We start from the raw sequence: 22991 nt of genomic DNA, 5'->3' as shown, positions 1-22991 counted from the left end.
GCAGATAAAGGCCAAGTGGCCCATCTAGTCTGCCCTTCCACAGTAACCATTATCTCTTTCTCTCTCTTGAGAAATCCCACTTGCATATCCCAGGCCCTCTTGAATTCAGACACAGTCTCTGTTTCCACCACCTGTTCCGGGAGACTGTTCCATGCATCTACCACCCTTTCCGTAAAAAAGCATTTCCTCAGATTACTCCGGAGCCTATCGCCTCTTAACTATGCCCTCTCATTGCAGAATTTCCTTTCAAATGAAAAAGACTTGACTCATGCACATTTATATTATGTAGGTATTTAAACGACTATCATATCTCCCCTCTCCTGCCTTTCCTCCAAAGTATACAGATTGAGATCTTTAAGTCTGTCCCCATATGCCTTATCACTAAGACCACACACCATTTTAGTAGCCTTCCTCTGGATCAACTCCATCCTTTTTATCTCTTTTTGAAGGTGCGGCCTCCAGATTTCTAAATGAGGTCTCAGCAGAGTCTTATACAGAGGCATCAATACCTCCTTTTTCCTACTGGCCATACTTCTCCCTATGCAATCTAGCATCCTTCTAGCTTTCGCTGTCACCTTTTCAACCTGTTTGGCCAACTTAAGATCATCATATACAATCACACCCAAGTCCCGCTCTTCCGTCATGCACATAAGTTCTTCACCCCTAAACTGTACCATTCCCTCTTGTTTTTCATCCCAAATGCACGACCTTGTATTTCTTAGCATTAAATTTTAGCTGCCAAATTTCAGACCATTCTTCAAGCTTCGCCGGGTTTTTCTTCATGTTATTCACACCATCTGGCGTGTCTACTCTATTGCAGATTTTGGTATCATCGGCAAAGAGGCAAATCTCCATTGCACTCCATACAGTTGCTTTTCTCGTATTTCCCCTTGTGATACTCTTTGTTCATTGTCTGGGTTTCTAGACAAGATATTCAGCTTCATCATGCCTTTCAAATAATAAGTGTTGATATTTGATAATGGGTATTTATAGCCTACCAAATTACCAAACAAAGTTCGAGGTGGGTTTACATATCGAGAAACTAATTGTTTAGTCAGGAAATTGAACAAAAGCAGTATGTACCAAGAGATCATAAAATCAAAAACTATCATATACGAGAGGTTCATAATAAAAATTTAGAAAATGTTTCAATATCTTGCAAAACTAAAATAATTTTAATATATCTAAATATGGACTGGTAATGTATTCCAACTTTTGAGCAGCTGATAAAGACTTTTCATGTAATGATGACTTTTTTACCCCACTTAAGAACAGGAAATTGCAAAGCAGAATACTTGCTAGCATACTGCCTGTTTTTCACTTATGTTCATTCCCAAGTCTTTAGCACAGCTCCAACATGGAATAGTGACACAGAATATCAATTTAATTTTAAATAAAAAGAAATGTACAGAAAACCTGTTTAATGCAGTCTGTTTTTCATGATGGTAGTGTAATGTAATAACAAAAGTATATCATAAATGCACAATGATGATAAAGGCAGTAGAAACTTAAAAAAATTAATAATTTATAAAGAATCTTGTGAACAGAAATGTATCATAGTAGCATAAATATAATTCCCCCTATTGCCAAAAGTGTATTTTAATATTTGTAAAACTGTCAGAATATTTTGAAGTCTTGTAACTTTTTATTGATAAAAGTATAGTAAGACAAGCAAACAAAATCCTTGATCAATTAAAAGTTACATCAAAACTTTCAACAATTTTATCCCCTTCCCACAATCCCAACCCTCTCTAATGCAGTATATTCTAGCAGTTTGATAATCCTGGAGATTTCTCAGTATAGCAAAGATAAAAAATGGTTCTCCCTTGATAGTTCACTTATACATCCATTTGGTTGATGTTTTGGTCTCTTCAGTTCTGATAGCTATCCCAGATTTTGTGAAAAGCTACTACCAGTAATTGTCTATGTCTCAGTGGAGTTAGTTTTGACATTAAAGATTTACAATCTAACACGTGAAATACCACCTCCAGTAGTAACTTAATTTTGGTAACAAAATGATTTGTTACCACATCACTGCATATTTTCATAACAAAAATTAATTGTATGATAATCACATTTTGTTGAGTTGGTTTTCACTGAAGAAGGAGCTCTTACTGGGTACCGATATATGATGTAACCTGGATGTTTCTACTTGTATGATATTCATACAAAAAAGTTGCACTGTTTACTTGAATAAAGTTGTTTCAGTAAAATTTATTTTTTAGGCTTGTTTTAATTTTGTATAATCCAGTCAGTTTTCTGAATGAGGGCAGTGTAAATATAGCATATCTTTCTCCAATCATTCTACAGCATCTCCGCCTGTCCCTGAATGAGGATGGCCAGTGTCGAGTGCAACATCTCTGGTTCCAGACAATTTTTGACATGTTGGAACATTTCCGTGTTCATCCTATTCCTCTGGAGTCTGGAGGATCCAGTGATGTTACCTTGGTCAGCTATGTGGTGGCATCTCAGCGCCTACATGGTAAGTTAATAATGTGACATGCATGAATAGCTTATGGGTTGCCAAAGGAGACTTTCCTCTGGATATTCCGGTATAAAGGAACAGGAGTTTTGACAAGTGGGTTATATATCTCCACTAGAACTGCCCGATTCAGGAAAAAAAATTTCGATTCGATTCAGCTTATTGAATCGATTTTTCGATTCAATTGTTCCATAGCTGTTTTTATTATCATCAATTTTTTCATTTAATTTATGTGTTCATCATTTACCCTTTATATACTGTACAATGAAATTATACACATTTATCTTTACTATTAGCCAATCAAGTTTTTATGTCATCATTTTTTACCAGCAAATCATAGAATAGACCAAATACATTACCCCAAGTGTACACATGCTGATATTTTGTTTGTTTTCTCTATGGTTTTTTCCATGTTAGTAAAGATTCATTGCTAACAGCATTCTACATCTATTTAAGACTTCTCTGCCTTTATTTTTTAATTCTGTGTTCTCCTTCATTCACAATTTTTAATTTATATGGTTTTAATTATTTTATATATGCAATCTGTGCCAATTTGTTTCACTCATTTTTTGGTTGTAATATGCATTTGTTTGAATGTTATTTAATTTCAGTGTTAATATGTTGTTTCAGTTCACAAATTGTCCCCTGAGGAAGGCGATGGCATCGCTGAAACTCGGATCCTAGTTGGGACTTTGACTTTTGGTATTTTTGCTTGTTTTTAACTTTGATACAAACTGCTAATAAAGGAATTCTGACCACTTAGTTGAATTTGACATCTTCAATGCCTCTTCTTGTCAGATTTGCTTTGCTTCAAGGTTTGGTACCTTATTTCCCCTTCCCATACACAATTTAGATTTTAACCATTTTCTTTCAAATCTTCGCACTACCCTTTTCATTTCCAATAATTCTGTATCATACCATTTATTTCCATCTTCTGAGCGTCTTTTTATAATAAGTTTTGGGACAATTCCATCTAGGATGGAATTAGAGGTACTTTTCCAAACTATTGGAAATTCTTTACTATTGCTAATTGACTCTTAAGTACATTGGCTGTGGTAAACAGCTGCCAATATATTTGGAAGCTCACTCCACTAGAAGTATAGCGGCTTTATGAGCGGAGGCCCAGGTGATAATGTCCAAATAGATTTATAGGGCAGCAATGAAATTTTACAGAGTGAACGTGGCAGCACGTATGGACACCGCTTTCAGGTCCATGGTGCTGACAGCAGGCTCATCTGTCCCATCCTAGATTCCAAGGACTGCTCTAGTATGTCCTACTTGTCAAGACTCCTGTACCCTTTGCACCAGAAAGGAAAATTATTAGGTATTACCTCAATAATCTGTCTGGTAGAAGGGTACTGGAGTCTTGGTGGTAAGATTTCCATTTAGCCTACTTTCTTAGACAGCTATCCAGAAGTTTGGATTTCTGCCTGTCAGAAGTATTTGAAGAGCATTGTAACTTCTCAGTGGTACAGTCATAGGAGTACTTCTGGGATCTCCATAAGTGCTGGTTGTGCTCAGGTAGGTGGGTTGTTAGTTCCACCTTGGCATTTTTTTATCTCACGTGTTTTGTACCATGTTTGTACACTGTTTTTATATTGAAATTGATTTGATTCTCAACTCTTTATTTAAAGAACAGAAATGGCTATGTTGGAGAGAAACCTCATACTTCTCCTATTTATTTCTCCTCTTATAGTGCTTTGGTATTAACTGAAGAGTGCAGCCCAGAGCAGGAGGTTGAGCCGAAGAAAATGCAACTCCTTCTTAACTCAATTGTCAAGACTCCTGTACCCTTCTACCAGAAAGAAGATTATCGAGGTCAGATTCAAAACCTAACCTTCCCATCTTGTTGCCACCTCTGTTGAGGAAACAGACAATTCACCTAACGTATTTTCCATCACATCTGTTATCCCACCTCATTAACATGATATTACTTGTTGTTTCACTGTGCATTCCCTGTGTTGAGTCCAATAATCGGTGCTAATCAATAACTTCACCCTTGGTGTATATTCGTCTCTGCTGTCACCAAGTGTTGTGCACTAATAAAAAAATACTATAAACTTATCTGGTTACAGCAACTCTTATAGAGTGTTTGTACCTAACTTGGCTCTGGCACTAAGAGATTGCACACACCTCACTGTAACTTATATAGCAGAGATAAGAGTGCACACACTTCACCTGTTAAATGCCAGTAGAGTGAATTGTCCTGCCTATAAGCTCTTGTTTCTTGCAGTGACAGAGAATCCTTCCTTTCAGGCATTTCAAAATCTGTTTTCTTGTTCTGCACCATTGTTAGGTGACATCTATGTGTTGCTGATCGTGTTAAGATTCATTGCATTCTTTGTGGCAAAATGTTCCATGACAAGTATAGATTAAATGACTGAGATTTTGTACAAGCAGTGCTTAAGTGTGTTGGGAATCGGAATGAGTTGTGTAATGGTGTAAAAGGTATAGTTGCTGAGCATACCAGGAATCTTTGCAGATTATGGTGAACATCAGGATTCCCTATAAACTGTGATTGTGTCAGAAGTCTTTGCAGAGTCCATGACAGTGAGAGGTGATGAGAACAATATGCACAAGGTATATGTTAGTGGATGAATGCTTAGATGGGTTCTATTCTGGTAGTAATTGTGAAGATGAGAACAGTTGTGGTTTTTGTTTTGTTTTATTTCTGCATTCACTTTTACAACGACAAAATAGCCTTGTTGACAGCTAGTAGAAATAAGTGTATTAAAAGAGCAACTTCAAGGACAAATTTGGCATCCAGTGATCACCACATGGTGTGATTTAATATTAAGACAGGTGTAAAGAGGGCTCATTCAAAAGTGAAGGTTCTAGATTTTAAAAAACTAACTGTTCAGATGGAGGATTACGTCAAGGAATTGTTGTCTGGACAGGAACATCTGAAAGAATGAGGAAAGCAATGGGCAAAACTTAAAGTAGCTATTGTAAGGGCAACAAACCATTTAAGGAAAGTAAGAGGAAAAGAAGGCCGCTTTGGTTCTCAAAAGTCATAGCTAAGAAGGTAAGGAAAAAGAGGTTAGCTTTTATAAACTACAAAAGATAGCAGAAAGAGAAAGACAGGCAAAAATATCTGGAAAATTTGAGAGAATGAGGAGTTAGAAAAGCAAATATGCAAATGGAAAAAAAATAGCTGACACAGTAAAATGTGGATGGGGCAAGACATTTTTTAGATATATTAGTGATGGGAATAAGTGCAAAAGAGGCATTATGAGACTCAAAGAGGAGAAATATGTAGAAGCTGATAAAGATAAGACTGAATTCCTTAACAAATATTTGTGTTCTGTGTTCACAGCTGAAGTGCCGGGAGCAGAACCGCAGAAGAAAAACGCAAATAGGTCTGGAGGTGTGGTAGACCCTGATCGATTTTCAAAGGATTGTGTTTGTGAGGAGCTAGCTAAACTAAAGGTGGACAAAGTGATGGGGCCGGATGGTGTATATCCGAGGGTGCTGAAGGAATTTGGGGAAGTTCTGGCAGCTTCACTGGCTGACCTTTTCAGTGCCTCTCTAGAATCAGGAGTGGTACTGTAAGATTGGCAGAAATATCTGGAAAAGTTGAGAGAGGCTGGTTAAGTACTCAGGAAAGCAAAGATTGCAAATGGAAGAAAAAATAGCCAATTTGGTAAAATGGGGGGAGGGGGAAGACTTTTTTTTAAGAAATATTAATGATAGAAGGAAGTGTAAAAGTGGTATTGCGGGTCTCAAAGGTGAAGGGGAGGAATATGTAGATGCTGATGGAGATAAGGCTGAATTGCTTAACAAATATTTCTGTTCTGTGTTCACAGCTGAAGCTCCAGGAGCGGGAATGCAGAAGACAAAAGCAAATAGGGCTGGAGGTGTGGTACACCCTGATCAATTTTTCAGAGGATTTTGTTCATGAGAAGCTTGCTAAACTAAAGGTGGACAAAGCGATGGGACCGGATGGTATACATCCGAGGGTACTTAGGGAAGTTCTGGCAGTTTCGCTTGCTGACCTTTTCAATATTTCTCTAGAGTCAGGAGTGGTACCGGAGGACTGGAGAAGGGCAGATGTGGTCCCTTTCCACAAAAGTGGAAGTAAGGAATAAGTAGGGAACTATAAACCCATAAGACTGACTTCTGTGGTAAGTAAATTCATGAAAACTCTTTTAAAACAAAGAACAGTGAAGTTTCTGGAATCCAGTGGATTATAGGACTGAGGCAACATGGATTCACTAGAGGCTGGTCTTGTCAACAAATCTGATCAGTTTATTTTACTGGGTGACCAGAGAATAGAGGAAGAGCACTAGATGAGGTGTATTTAGATTTTGACAGTGTTCCATACAGTCAATGATACAGTCAGTGTTCCACACAGTCATTTATTAAATAAATTGATTGCCCTTGGTATGAGCCCCAAAGTGACAGACTGGGTCAGGAACTGGTTGAGTGGAAGGCGACAAAGGGTAGTAGTCATTGAAGTTCGCTTTGAGGAAAGGGATTTTATCAGTGGTGTGCCTCAAGGTTCGTTTCTTGGGTCTGTTCTTTTGAACATTTTGTAAGCAATATTGCTGAAGGGTTGTGATAAGATTTGCCTCTTTGTGGATAATGGAGTTAGATAACATGAGGAAGGACCTAGTGAAGCTTGAGGAATGGTCTGAAGTTTGGCAGCTAAGATTAATGCTAAGAAGTGCAAGGTCATGCATTTGGGCTGCAAAAACCCAAGGGAATGGTATAGTTTTTCTAAACAAAAGAGGAGTGGGTCTTGGGTGTAGTAGTATGTGATGATCTTAAGGTGGCCAAACAAGTTGAAAAGGCAGCAGCAAAAGTTAGAAGGATGCTTGGGTGCATAGGGAGAGGAATGGCCAGTAGGACAAAAAAAAGGAGTATTGATGCTTCTTGTAAGATGCTTCTGTGTATTGATGCTTCTGTGTGAGACCTCATTTAGAATATTGTACCTCCAAAAAGATATAAAACAAGATAGGGTCAGAGGAAAGCTACTAAAATTGTCGGTGGTCTACATCATAAGGCGTATGGGGACAGACTTAAAAGATCTCAATATGTATACTTTAGATCAGGGATCTCAAAGTCCCTCCTTGAGGGCCGCAATCCAGTCGGGTTTTCAGGATTTCCCCAATGAATATGCATTGAAAGCAGTGCATGTGCATAGATCTCATGCATATTCATTGGGGAAATCCTGAAAACCCGACTGGATTGCGGCCCTCAAGAAGTGACTTTGAGACCCCTGCTTTAGAGGAATAGTGGGAGAGTAGAGTTAAGATAGAGACGTTTAAATACCTACTTGGCATAAATATGCACAAGGTAAGTCTCTCTTATTTGAAAAGAAACTCCAGAGTTGAGAGGGCATGGGATGAAGTTAAGAGGCGATTGGCTTAGGAGTAATCTAAGGAAATAACTTTTTTACAGAAAGGGTGGTAGATGCGTGGAATAATTTCCAAGTAGAGGTAGTAGAGACAAAGACTGTCTGAATTCAAGAAAGTATGAAACAGGCACGTGAGATCTCTTAGTGAATGGAGGAGATAGTGGATACTGTGGATGGGCCATTTGGCCTTTAACTGCTGTCATGTTTCAGTGTTTTTAAATAAGGATCTGAATGTTCGAGATAATCAAATGTTTGACATGTTTCGGCACAGAATGCCTGCTTTAGGAGCAAATGTTTTTTTAAATTCTTAAAAGTAACATAAGCAAAACATAGGAACTGTTACAAATTTAGATGAAAGCACTCTACACTACAGAGCATAGTTCCAAAATTGAATTATAATTGTCAAGAAACAGCATGTTGTATTAAACAAAATAACACTATATAGCATAAAACAAACTTCTATCACTTCCCCTCAACCCTTTCAAACCTGCCCTCCCTCAGCATCGCTTCCCACTATCCCAACCCCCCACCTCTTGCACACCAAACCAAAAGAACCATGACCTTCACTCCCACCCTACCCCCAAGACAAAGATTAGCACCCTTAAAGGAGCACATTTAACAATTTAAACAACCAGCTACCTGCCCTATGTGGCAATGCCAGCCAGGTAGGCTCCCATATTTTCTGATACATTTTCTATATTTCAAGGATCCTTTTATAACCACTCTGCACCTTTCTGGTGTCATTGTGGCATAAAGCAAATTTCTCCGGTGTGTCAAATTTAGAAGGATCTGGCTTTTGCCAAAAATCAATATACTCTCAATTGCCAAAATGAACATATAACACAGTAACTGTCACACACACCCTTCAAGAGACTAAAGAGCAATTTTAAAAAGCCACTCTTATCAGGACCATGATCCCACCTAGGAAAACACATAAAGGGTATATAAAGAATACTTTCTAGAAAACTTTTACTGACAAAACAGACACGTAGAAAAAAAAGGAAAACACTGGGGTAAAAGCTTAAATTGTACTCTAGTATAAAATTATCAAAATTTGGTACAATAAAATTATTCATGGAAAACTATATTTGGTGCAAAAATCTAAAATTTCAAAAGTTGCTCTCAATGAGCTCCCAGATCACACTGCCCATTGTTAATTTTATTTAGGTTTTTCGCCAACATCTATGTACATATCCCTGTTAGAGCTGAACGGGGACCACGGGAATCCCGTGGAGTCTTCAGGGACCTCCTCTTAGACTTACAGGGATCCTGTGGAATGGGTCGTTTATGTTCAGGGATCTCGTGGGGATGGGATCTCGTGGGGATGGTGCCTTTCTCTGGCACACTTCCTCCCTCCCTCCCTCCCTCTTTTCAGGCCGTCAGCAGCGTTCTTTCCACCATGCTACTGGCATCAGAAGGCTTCGGGTCAGCTGCCAGTAGCATGTAGAAGAAAGGAACGCTGCCAGTGGCCTGAAACGAGAGAGGGAGTGTGTCGTAAGAAGGCGCATGGGCTTTGGATGGGTGGGAAGAGAAGAAAAAAGATGCTGTATGTGTTTGGAGGGGGTGTGGGGAAGGGGGGAGGGAAGAGTTACTGCATGGGTTAGGGCAGGGTTGGCAACCTGCAGCTCTTCTGCCACCCAGACTTACCGAAGTACCTGGTGGTCCAGCAGGGGTCTTCAACATAAGAGCATGGCCCTTTCGCTCCTGCCTCCTCACGATCCTTCTAAAACTCCTCCACCCAAAGTATATCTTCAACCCCCACAAAAACCATACCTCTATTCCATGTGTGTACATGAACGATCAATCAGCCCAAAGACAGACCTAATAAAAGACTGGATAGTAAAAGAACAGTTAGGCTGCCTATTCCTAGCCGAAACCTGGCTCTCCTCCGACTCGGACCCAAGCATAACAGAATTCTGTCCCAAGGGATACAAACTTGAAATAGTCTGCCGAGAAAAAAAGCGAGGGGGAGGTCTGGCCATCCTAGTGAAAAACATCCTAAATATAATGGTCCTAGACAAGCACTCCACCCCCCACTCAGACCTGCTAGCCTGCCAACTCTCCAGTGACTCACTCAAAGGCACTATAACCTGCATCCTCTGCTACTTAGCTCCAGGAAAATGGAACGCCACAAAACACGAACTTGAAGATTTTCATCTTCCGGAATTCACTAACCTCAACACATAACCTGCTCCTCGGCAACATAAACCTCCACCTAGAAGACCACACCTCCAAACAAGTCGATGGCATACTCTCATACCTCAATGCACTTTCCTACCAAATTCTTTACCCACAACCCACGCACGAAAAAGGCCACCAACTTGATATTGCCACTTACATGTCCCAACATCCCCACACACCAGACATTCATATCTCCAATGGGGCCTGGCATCCCTCCCTCTGGTCAGACCACTACAAATTCACCTTTAGCATCAACTGGGCACAAAGCACAAACAACACGAACCCCATAAAACATCCTTCAAAACCCGACAAAAAATTGATCCCTCCACATTCTGGGCCATAGTAGACCCCTCCATAGACCAAAATGTATTCATTTGCCAGTGGTGCTCCTTGAGCAAAACAACCCTGAACGAGCTAGCCCCAGTAAAGATAAAACACAAACTCTGCAGATCTTCTGACAAATGGTTCGACACTGAACTTCTACAACTAAAAAGACACTGCAGACACCTCGAAAGAGACTGGAAAAAAAAGAACCAAGAACACACCAAAGTAGCATGGAGAAACCTAATAAAACAATACAAGGTCAAACTTAAGGAAAAACGAAGAGCTTATTACTCCAAACTAATCGGCACAGAAACCATAGACATAAAGAAACTCTTCCAACTAGTAAAAAATCTCACCGACACTAAGCCATTCCTAGCCACTCAAGGAATCTTTCCTCCAACAGCCACCCAACTAGCAGACTACTTCAAAAACAAGATCACCACAATCAGAACCTACTTCAACAACTCACCAACCCACCTCGAGATTATAATAAACCCTACAATAGATGACGCCACTGCAGCTGACAGGTACTGGACCAACTTCCCAGTGGTACAATGGTCGGATATGAACCGACTCTACAAAAAATATAGTCAAGCGTCATGCGACCTGAACAATTGCCCCTCATATCTGCTAACAAATGCCTCCCCCAAATTTAGAGCTAGCCTCATGCAATGGATTCAAACTACACTCACGGAAGGTCAATTCCCATAAGACCAAGGAGAAATCATAATCACCCCAATACTGAAAGACCACAAAGGCCCAATAGATACCCCTTCTAACTACAGACCCATCGCCTAAATTCCATTATATGTTAAACTAATAGAAGGTCTGGTTGCACAATACCTCTCCAATTACCTTGAAGACCACAACCTACTCCACCCCACACAATCAGGGTTCAGATCCAAGATCCAACCACAGTACAGAGACACTGCTAGTTTCCCTACTAGTTATAGCCCGGCAGCACCTTAGCAAAGGAAGAAGGATGCTGATAATTCAACTCGACTTCTCTGCCGCATTTGACCTGGTTGACCACTCTATACTTCTTCAGATATTAGAAGCAATAGGGATCTCAGGCAGGGTATACAATTGGTTCCAAGGATTCCTCAAAACAAGAACATACAGAGTAAAAACAAAAGATTTTATATCGGACCCCTGGACCAACCCCTGCAGAGTACCTCAAGGGTCACCACTGTCACCCATGCTCTTCAACCTCTTCATATTCTCCCTTGGTACCATTCTAGACAACCTAGAAATAACTTCATTCAGCTACGCAGATGACATAACCATACTCCTCCCCTTCGACTCACAAGACCCCACTACAACAGACAACCTGGAAAAAACACTAGAAGCAGTGGAAAAATGGATGATAGACCACAAACTGAAGCTCAACCCAGACAAAACAAAATTTCTATTGGTTGAAAAGGACAAAACCCCTTCTATAACCGAACTAGAAATAAATACCACCAAATATCCCATACAGCCCGTTCTCAAACTCCTAGGTGTAACAATAGATAGATGCTGCACCCTTCAGGTTCAAATCAACAAAACCACACAAAAAGCATTTTTTACCATGCGCAACCTACGCAAAATAAGAAAATTCTTTGACAAAGAACAAGACTCATAGTCCAATCCCTAGTCCTAAGCCTAATGGACTACTGCAATATCCTCTACCTACCTTGCCCCACCTACTTAATAAAACAATTACAGACCGTACAGAACACAGCCCTCAGACTGATCTATTCTCTTGGAAAATTTGATCACATCACCAATGCCTACCTAGATTCACACTGGCTACCTATACAAGCCAGCATTCAATTCAAACTATACTGCCTATTATTCAAAGCATTAAACGGAACGGCACCCACCCACCTAAACAACCGCCTAAACCGGAACCTCTCATCCAGACAAAGGAGAACCCAGTCCCCATTCTCTTACCCCCCCTTTCAAAGGAACTAAGCGCAAAAAGATGTATGACCACCTACTAGCAACACAGGCAGCAAAATTGGACCCCTCCATCTCCAACCTGCTGACAGCAACAACTGATCTCAAAACTTTTCAAAAAGAAATCAAAACCCTACTATTCAAAAAATTAATCCAGATATCCTAACCCCCCTTTCCATTTCCCCTTGCTATTCTCCCCTCTCCCTACCTGTAATATCCCCCTAAGACTCAACAATGTAACCAGCATCCACTCTGCAACCTTCTCGTAAATTTCCAGCTCCTGACGTTCTCATTCTTCCACTTATCTTGTAACTAGCTCCATTAATTATAATCTTATTTCGGGAAATGTCCAGTTATCTTTTGATGTAATCCGCTTAGAACTGCAAGGTACAGGCGGAATAGAAGTCAGTAATGTAATGTAATGTAAAATGGCTGCGTGACCTCACGGTATTACTGGAAATGCCACAGGCAGCCATTTTAGAATGCATCCGTGAGAAGGCAGGAGCGAAAGGGCTGCTAAGTCAGCAGGAAGATACCTTAAATATGGTGGAGTGAAGGGTTGGGGGAATTTTAAGGATGAGCAGGCAGCATCCCTGAGAGGGCCATGCTCCTGTCCCCGAGATTCCTCCCGCTGGACCCAGTGCCCAGGAAGACCTTGGGGGGAAGGGAAATCATGGTTGGCAGAGAGAAAACAGGGTCTAAGCCTGGATAGGGGTTAGAGCCAGGGCAGGATTAACCAATAGGCCAAGTAGAAACATAGAAGATGACGGCAGAAAAGGGCTACAGCCCATCAAATCTGCCCACTCTGCTTACCCACCCCCTGTCTATGCCCTAATGACCCAATTTCCTTATCTTGACCCTCGTAATATCTCTCCCACATGGGTATCCCATTTATTCTTAAAGTCTGGCACGCTGTCTGCCTCGATCACCTGCACTGGAAGCTTGTTCCAATGATCAACCACTCTGTGAAGAAATACTTTCTGGTGTCGCCATGAAATTTTCCGCCCCTGAGTTTGAGCCCCTAAGGCCCGAAATGGTCAGGGGGGCCCAATGAAGGAGGGCATCAACATTGTTTTTTCCAAACAGCGATGGGCCCCCTCCAGCATCGATCAGCAATGCGGGCCCCCCCCCCCCCCCCATTAACAGAAAGTAAGACAGACAATCAAGCAACGCGAGTAAGTAAGAAAACGGGAACTGTAATTTTGCAAGCAGTGCTGCTTGCCCAAAGCTTCCCTCTAACGCAGCTTCCTGTTTCCGTCTGGGCACATGGTGGGGTGGGGCAGGGCAAGGTGCCCAGTGTACTTGTGTGCCTAGGGGCCCTCGACGAATTAATTCTGGCCTGGTTAGAGCCTTGGCTTTGGGCTTGGAGGGAGAAAAGAGGTACAGAGACCTACGAAGGGAGGGAGGGAGGGAGAAATAAATAAATATTGGATGTTGTGGTGGTGACAGAAGGGTGGGACAGATGAAAAGGTATGCAAGAGGGAGGAATCATGGACATTGGTGGAGAAAATGAAGGGAAAAATGTGGCTTGGCCTGGAGAAGGGTGATTGATAGAAGGGGAAATGTTGGGCATAGGGCTGATGGGGATGGGCAAGATATTGCCCAAAGACCAAGGGATGAGAGAGGGAGAAATGTTGGACATGGCTGTAGAGGGAGTGAGAGAGATGCACCCTGGATTCCTCTGTCTCCTTTTCCACTCCCTTTGCAGCAAGGGAGGGAATGAGAGGGAGAGATGGTGGACAGTGAGCGAACATAAGCAATGCCTCCGCTGGGTCAGACCTGTGGTCCATCGCGCCCAGCAGCCCGCTCACGCAGCGGCCCAACAGGTCCAGGACCTGTGCAGTAATCCTCTATCTATACCCTTCTATCCCCTTCTCCAGCAGGAAATTGTCCAATCCTTTCTTAAACCCCAGTACTGTACTTTGCCCTATTACATCCTCTGGAAGCGCATTCCAGGTGTCCACCACACGTTGGGTAAAGAAGAACTTCCTAGCATTTGTTTTTAATCTGTCCCCTTTCAACTTTTCCGAATGCCCTCTTGTTCTTATATTTTTTGAAAGTTTGAACAATCTGTCTCTCTCTACTCTCTCTATGCCCTTCATGATTTTGTAGGTCTCTATCATATCCCCTCTGAGTCTCCTCTTCTCCAGGGAAAAGAGACCCAGTTTCTCCAATCTCTCAGCGTATGAAAGGTTTTCCATCCCTTTTATCAGACGTGTTGCTCTCCTCTGAACCCTCTCGAGTAACGCCATATCATTCTTAAGGTACGGCGACCAATATTGGACGCAGTACTCCAAATGCGGACGCACCATTGCCCGATACAATGGCAGGGTAACTTCTTTCGTTCTGTTAGTAATACCCTTCTTGATTATACCTAGCATTCTATTCGCTCTTTTAGCGGCCGCTGCGCACTGTGCCGTCGGCTTCATTGTCATGTCAACCATTACCCCCAAGTCCCTTTCTTGGGTACTCTCATTCAATAATATCCCTCCCATTGTATAGTTGTACCTCAGGTTTCTGCTTCCCACATGCAATACTTTACATTTCTCAATGTTGAACTTCATCTGCCATCTTGTCGCCCATTCCCCTAGTTTGTTCAAGTCTCTTTGCAATTCTTCGCAGTCCTTCTTAGTCCGAGCTCCACTAAATAGTTTGGTGTCATCCGCAAATTTTATTATCTCACACTTCGTCCCTGTTTCTAGATCATTTATGAATATATTAAATAACAGCAGCCTGAGCACCGAGCCCTGCGGAACACCACTCGTGACCCTCCTCCAGTCCGAGTAGTGGCCCTTCACCCCTACCCTCTGTTTCCTACCCGCCAACCAGTTTCTGATCCATCTGTGTACGTCTCCGTCCACCCCATGGTTCTTTAGTTTCCGGAGTAGACGTTCATGAGACACCTTGTCAAAGGCTTTTTGGAAATCTAGGTATATGATGTCTATGGGGTCTCCTTGGTCCATCCGTTTGTTAATTCCTTCGAAGAAGTGCAATAAGTTAGTTAGGCATGATCTTCCCCAGCAGAAACCATGTTGGCTGGTTATCAGAAGTTCATTTCTTTCAAAATGTTCATCGATATTTTCTTTTATCAGTGCTTCGACCATTTTCCCCGGAAACGAGATCAGACTCACCGGTCTGTAGTTTCCCAGGTCACCTCTTGATCCCTTTTTAAAGATAGGCGTAACATTGGCTATCTTCCAATCCTCTGGGATCACGCCTGTTTTCAGGGATAGGTTGCAAATTTTCTGCAGTAGTTCCGATATCTCCTCCTTTAATTCCTTCAGAACTCTTGGATGGATTCCATCCGGACCCAGGGATTTGTCAGTTTTTAGTTTTTTATCTGCCTGCGTACATCTTCAAGGTTCATTTCCATGGATGTTAATTTTTCTGCTTGATTTCCATTGAAGAATTGCTCAGGTTCCAGTATGTTGGTTGTGTCTTCGTTTGTAAATACAGATGAAAAGAACATGTTAAGTCTTTCTGCGACCTCTTTCTCTTCCTTCACCACTACCTTCCTGTCTCCGTCGTCCAGCGGTCCCACCTCCTCCCTAGCCGGCTTCTTAACTTTAACATATCTAAAGAACGGTTTGAAATTTCGTGCTTCCCTGGCTTGCCTCTCTTCATACTCTCTTTTGGCTTTTTGGACCACACGGTGACATTCTTTTTGATACTTCCTGTGCTCTTTCCAGTTCCCCTCAGTTTTGTCCTTTTACCATGGGGATGGAGGTAAGAGGAAGAAATGCTGTGCAGGAGTGGAGAGGGGAAAAAGAGGGAGAATGATCCAGGATAGAAGGGCGTGAGGATGCTGTACAGTGAGAGGGAGGGAAGAAAGACATGGTGGACTATGATTGGAGGAAAAAAGGACAGCAACCACTTGAAGTAGCATTTGCAGAAGACAGGTCAGCACAAAAAAAGAGAAACCGGAACCAACTTAATAGAAAAATAAATTTCCAGACAACAAAGGTGAAAAAAAGGAATTTATTGAATAAAATATGTTAGCTTTGGGAAATATATATAGCAGATCTCTTTGTATTGTGTTCAGCAGAAAAGGAAATGCATTTCTGATTTTATTTCTCCAGTGTTGAAGTACTTGCTGACCCTTGTTGTGGCTGGTGGGGATACCCAAGCACCACCAGCTGAGGACCTCTCCTTAGGCAGCCAGAATTTCCCTCCACCAAGTATAGCAGTCGCTGGCAGCATCCCTGAGCTACTGAAGTGCCAGCATTTGTGACTTGGGGATACTGCTGCTGCCTGCTAAGCTTGGCAAAAGGGACCCCTGGTGACCTTCAGAGTAAGTCCTCAGCTGACATTAGCTTGAGGGTCCTCATCAGCTGAAGTATTTAGAGACCCATTTACAAAGTATGTAATTAATATTTCCAAATTAATAAAGTGTTTTTGCTTATTTGTAAATGGGTCTCTACCAGAGCCTTTATTTCAGTGGCATAATTAAATGAAATAACTACTTTTGAAGTTTATTGGTATGAGCGAGGACAGAAGAGATTACTTGTGGAGATGGGCTTGATTTCTGTCCCCATGTAACTTTCTACTCCTTGTGTTAGAGGAAGAACAGCATACATATTAAACAAACCTGGTATAGAAAAAATTCTAAAAATTAGACCGCTCAAATGACTCTTTCAAGGACTATATAGTAACAAATTCATGTAAAGCCAGTTATTAGAATCTATGTAATAAGAAGGGTCATACTGTACTGACCACATGTAAATAGCGTCTCGGAGGTCTCAGTAGGAGATACGCTAGCCTCCAGCGACCACAACATGATATGGTTTCCCTAGATCAAACACGAAAACAAAGTTACTCAACTTCTGAGGCACTGACTTCGCAAGCATGGGAGGTTTCGTCCATCAGGCACTGCAGGACCAAGCTGAGACTGGTGATGTAGAGGCTATGTGGTCAACCCTGAAATCTGCCATACACGAAGCAACTAGCCGCTATATAAAAACAGTAAATAAACAGCAAAGAAACAATAAACCCCAATGGTTCACCGCGGAGATCTCGTACTTCGTTAAAGAAAAGAAAAAAACATTTATTTCCTTAACGTACGGAGAAAAGGGAAGCTAAGATAGAATATAGGACCAGGTCCACAGCGATCAAAACGGCAGTTAGGGAGGCCAAACTTTGCGTGGAAGAAACTTTAGCAAAGAACATCAAGAAGGGGGACAAATCCTTCTTCAGGTATATTAGTGATAGGAAAAGAAACGCAGACGGGATAGCACGCCTTAGAACACCGGACGGGAATTACGTGGAATCAGATTCCGATAAAGCCGAACTACTGAATGAATACTTCTGCTCAGTCTTCACTTGTGAGGCACCGGGTCACGGTCCACAGTTGAAGGCAAAACCAAGCGCGGAAGACCCGTTTTGAAATTTCGAGTTCACACCTGGCAAAGTTTACAGCGAACTGACAAAACTCAAGGTGAACAAAGCCATGGGACTGGACAATCTGCACCCCAGAGTGCTCAGGGAGCTGTGTGATGTCCTGGTGGAACTGTTAGCTGTGCTCTTCAATCTCTCCCTAAGTACAGGGAGAGTCCCCTTGGACTGGAAAACAGCTAACGTCGTTCCTCTGCACAAAAAGGGTTGCAGGGCAGAGGCTGCAAATTACAGACCGGTGAGTCTCACATCAATAGTGTGTAAACTCATGGAAACACTAATCAAACGTAAATTAGACACGATCCTGAACGAGGGGAATCTACGGGATCCCAATCAACACGGATTCACCAGGTGTAGGTCCTGCCAATCCAATCTCATCAGCTTCTTTGACTTGGTAACAAGAAAGCTGGACCTGGGAGAGTCCCTGGACATCATGTATCTGGACTTCAGCAAAGCTTTTGACCGCGTCCCACACCGCAGGCTATTGAGCAAGATGAAATCGATGGGGTTAGGAGAGACACTAACTGCATGGGTCAATGATTGGCTAAGTGGCAGACTTCAGAGGGTGGTGGTTAACGGTACCCTCTCTAAGACGTCGGAGATGACCAGCGGAGTACCGCAGGGCTCAGTCTTGGGTCCGCTCCTTTTCAACATATTCATAGGGGATCTGACTCAAGGGCTTTAAGGTAAAATAATATCGTTCGCCGATGACACCAAGCTTTGTAATATAGTAAGCGAATACAATTTGCAGGATAGTATGGCGCAGAACCTGCTTATATTGGAACATCTGGTCCTCGACCTGGAAGCTGGGCTTCAACGCTAAGAAATGTAAGGTCATGCACCTCGGTAGCAGAAATCCATGCAGAACTTACACCTTGAATGGTGAGACGTTAGCTAGGACTTCAGCAGAACGAGATTTAGGAGTAACCATCAGTGCAGACATGAAAACTGCCAATCAAGTGGAGAAAGCTTCATCTAAGGCAAGGCAGATGATGGGTTGTATCCGTAGAAGTTTCGTCAGCTGGAAACCTGAAGTCATAATGCCATTGTACAGAACCATGGTGAGACCTCACCTGGAATATTGTGTGCAATTCTGGAGGCCACATTACCATAAAGATGTGCTAAGAGTCGAGTCGGTTCAACGGATGGCCACCAGGATGGTCTCGGGGCTCAAGGGTCTCTCGTACGAAGCGAGACTGAACAAATTGCAGCTCTACACTCTCGAAGAACGTAGGGAGAGGGGAGACATGATTGAGACATTTAAATACGTCACCAGACTTGTCGAGGTGGAAGATGATATTTTCTTTCTCAAAGGACCTTCGGCCACAAGAGGGCATCCGCTCAAATTCGGGGGCGGGAAATTTCATGGCGACATCAGGAAGTACTTCTTCACCGAAAGAGTGGTTGATCATTGGAATGAGCTTCCAGTACAGGTGATAGAGGCCAACAGCGTGCCAGATTTTAAGAATAAATGGGATGCCTATATGGGATCCCTATGAGGGTCAAGTCAAGGTATTGGGTCATTTGGCACGGGATGTCTAGGAGAGTAGACTTAGGGGGGTGGGTTAGTAGAGTGGGCAGACTTGATGGGCTAGGGCCCTTTTCTGTTTCTATGTATGTACAGTAGAATCTCTGCTATATTGTATCTAATACTGCTATGTGTTATCATGCTGTTTATGTGCCTTTGCGTCAGTTCTATAAGATTTTTTATTATATAGATTTCTAATAACTTGCTTTCTAATAATCTGGTACTATACAGTCCTTGAAAGATTAATTTGAGTGGTCTGGTTGTGTTCTTATAATTTTTTTTCTATACGAGGAGGTTTATGTATACTGTACATAAATGTAGAGAAAACTATAGATGAAATTAACATCATGCACTATGTACTGGGTGTTCATTGTGAGCAACTATTGAAAATGTCAGGTGTTTTCATCAAATATTTTTTATGAAGAATTTTATTATGCCTAATTCTGATAATTTTATAACAGTGTGAGTGTAATTTAAACTTTTGCTTTAGTTTATCCCTACTTTTTCTTCCTTTTCTACTTGAGTGTTTTCATTTGTTAATTTGTCAGTAAAAGCTTTCTAGAAAATATTCATGTGTTTTCCTAAGTAGGATCATAGTCCTGATAATGATTTTTAAATTTGCCCTTAGACCACATGTGTCAAACACAAGGCCCACGGGCCAGATCCAGCCTGCCTAGCCTTTTTATGTGGCCCGTGGCAATGCTCCCAAACTGCCCCTTCTCACAGCTCGACATGTCCTCCCTCCTGCGCTGGTCTGACATCATCATCGCACCCAAAAATCTGCCGGATTCGGCAGTGTTGTCTGTGGCTCCCCCTCCTGCCTTCTGTCCGCCGCAGTCCACCCGGGCAAAAACAGGAAGTTGCGCGTCATTGGAGACAGATGCGGTAGGCGAAAAGCAGGAGAGGGAGCCATGTACAACATTGCTGAATTGCTGAGGCTTGGCGGCGACATTGGACCGGCGCCAGAGGGAAAGGCAAGCTGGGCTGTGAGGAGAGAGGGACTGGCACTGGAGGGAAAGGCATGCTGGACTGTGAAGCGAACGAGATGAAGGGAGAGAGTTTGGACCTGGGGTAGTGTGGTGAAAGAGGGAAAAAGATACTTGAAGGGAGAACCGTTGGAAGAGAAAGAGAGAAATGGTGGACCTTGGGGGAGGGAGGGAGGGAGGCAGGCAGACAGGGGGGGAGAGATGGGATGGGGGCAGTTGGGAAGAGAAAGGGAGAGAAGTTGGATCTGGAGATGGAAAATTGATAGGTAGCTGAAAATTTAAAAAGGAGAAGGATGAGAAAGAGGGTGAGATTTGAGTGGATAGAGGCAGAAAAGAAAAAAGGAGAAAAGTTGAAAGGGAAAAATAAATATGTTGGAGACAAGGACTGGAGCAAGAGAGAAGAGGAGAAAAAAATGGACAGCAGACACTGGAAAGAGAATTAGAAGTTAGACAAAATCAGAAAGAGAAACTGGGACCAAAAGCAAAATGTCCAGACAACAAAAGGTAGAACAAATAATTTTATTTTCTATTTTGTGATTACAATATGTTAGATTTGAAATGTGTATCTTGCTAGAGCTGGTGTTAGGCAGCAAGCGTGAACTTGGACCTAAAAGAGAGGAAAAGTCTTTTTTATTTATTTTGTAGCCAGTGTGGGGTTGGAGAGGTTGTATCCCTATACTTATACAAAGACTAACCCCCCTCCTTTGCTGGTGCGCAGCGTGAGTATTGATGGCGGCGATTGATCCAACACTCACAGAAGTCTTGTGCACATTGGAGCAGCCGCCGGCGCTGGGGCCCATTCTGTGTGTCAGGAAAGGAGGGAGTAAGTATCTTAATTAAAAATCCGGCCCGCAACTTAGCCTGTGTTTTAGGTTTTGGCCCCTTATGTGATTTGAGTTTGACACCCCTGCCTTAGACACACTTTGTGCCAAAACATGTTGGGTGTTTGACTGTCTTGAACATTCTGAGCTGTATTTGAATCTGAAGTTGCTCTTTTAATAAATGTTTTATTTCTACTGGCTGTTGACAAAGCAGCTTTATTTTTTTTGTTTTGTGTTACTGCATTTATTCTGCACTGTGGCAACATTTTACCTTTTTTCCTCTCTCCTCCACTTTTATCCTAGCAGATGCCTCGCAGTTCATATGTTTCCGTACTTTTTGCAAGTGCATGTGTGTGAGTGTAATGATACAGTTTGTACGATTTGTGTTGCTACGTGTGAACGACCCTGAGGATGTAGTTAGTATGTGATGCAAGTTGTGAATGTACCATTGCATGTGTGGTGATTTGCTATGTGTGACTGGTTTGGGTGAAAATGTGCTGTTGGTGTGCTTTGCTTTCATTAATGTTTTGGTGAGGTTGGTGTATTGGGAGGCTGCTCCTGCATTTATAATATCTTTTTTTGCTTTGCTTCATTTATATTTCTTCTGATGCACATTTTAGCCCTTGCCATGACTGCACTACCTCACTGTCCCATGCTTCTTCTCCTTTCTGACTGGCCTCTTTGTTCTCTTGGTCCATCTTTGCAGGCCGAGAGAGGGCAGGCAGTAGATCGACAGTATGTGAGGTGGCTCATCGTCTCCCAGACTCACCATCTAACCCCATCTCCATTGGAGCGAGTGATTGTTTGTAAGTGTGTAATCTCTTCATTCATACCTCATATGCATCTCCTAGAAGTCTAAGAAATACCTGATGACCTGAAGGGAAGAGAATCTGCAGAAACCTTTTACTTTAGCACAAGCTCCTTGCACATATGGAGCCATATTCATACATCCAGTAATCACAAAACTAGAAAAAGTGTTTCACAATTCACACTTCTTTCTGCTTCCATTTTGTGTGCTCACAGTGTTGGCTGGGGAAGAAATGAGTTTGGGGAAATCCACACTCTGAGCTGCAGATGTGGATTGCCTGAATTCTACAGGCAGCAACTCTCCAATTGTACCGTATTAACATATCCAGTTGCTGAGAGGATTGTATTATGTGAACAAGTTTTCAATGAATGTGAAATGCTCATATCTTTGGTGTCATCCTTGCTACTGCTAATACAGTGTTAGACTTTGCATCCTCCAGAACTGGCCTGGCTGTTATCTGTTTGCATATCCTCCATCCAGAAAGAGACCAGATCTTTCCCTCAAATTTCCATGCTGGGGATTATGAGGGATGTGTGAGAGATCGTCATCCTGACTCTCTCTCTCTCTCTTTTTTTTTTCTCTCACCTTAGTTACTAATAGTTGATTCAAGCTTTGGCAAATGTGATGCAGAAGAAACTAGATGATGCACTTAACTAATATACTACTATTGTAAAGTTCCCCAGTTGGGCTTTATCATAAGGAACTGAAGATGCATAGCCTATGCCTTTCCTGATTTGATGTATCATTGGCATCAGTTCCATTCTTGAAAGAGGGAATGAATTAATATGCAACTTGTTTTTCCTTTCCTTTTTTCCCCTAGAACTGAGCATCTCTCGTAACCCACCCCCTCTGCCACCTCATCCTCCATCACGACAACAGAGCCTAGAAGGTTCCCTCCAGCCCTCATGGTACATCCTCAGTGCTTCTCCAACAGGAGGCAGTATCTACTCAGAAACCACCATCCCCAGACTCACTCCAGACCCTCCCAACACTCAGGAAGACGAAGGGTTGGATGAGATGGAGGAAAATGCAGCTGTAATGGGATCTGTGTATCTACAGCAGTTTGAGCCAGGGAGCACCAGTCCTGAGGAATCTGGTGATAGCAGCAACATAACACTACGAGCCAGAGCTGTGGAAAACCAGTATGCATTTGTCTGAGGAAAACTAGTT

At 42.3% G+C, this 22991-nt stretch overlaps 1 protein-coding gene across 3 annotated transcripts in view; it reads left to right on the top strand.

The window, feature by feature from the left end:
• SH2B1 (SH2B adaptor protein 1) overlaps positions 1-22769 on the top strand; it is a 91155-nt gene extending 68386 nt beyond the window's left edge. The window contains exons 8-10 of one of the 3 annotated variants that reach the window (XR_004539463.1): positions 2311-2482; positions 4179-4300; positions 21720-21808. Coding sequence is in view for 2 of the 3 variants with exons in the window: in XM_033944652.1 (XP_033800543.1) it covers positions 2311-2482; positions 21720-21819; positions 22642-22660 (291 nt within the window). In the remaining variant the exon portion in view is untranslated. Of the gene's footprint in view, positions 1-2310; positions 2483-4178; positions 4301-4964; positions 5009-21719; positions 21820-22641 lie in introns of those variants that run through there. The other 2 variants (XM_033944652.1, XM_033944653.1) reach the window with 2 other exon arrangements.
• Positions 22770-22991: the final 222 nt, after the last annotated feature.

Source organism: Geotrypetes seraphini, chromosome 5 (assembly GCF_902459505.1).
Source record: "Geotrypetes seraphini chromosome 5, aGeoSer1.1, whole genome shotgun sequence".
NCBI lineage: Eukaryota > Metazoa > Chordata > Amphibia > Gymnophiona > Dermophiidae > Geotrypetes > Geotrypetes seraphini.
Note: the sequence above shows the minus strand (reverse complement) of the source record. Positions and strands in the feature narration are given on the sequence as shown.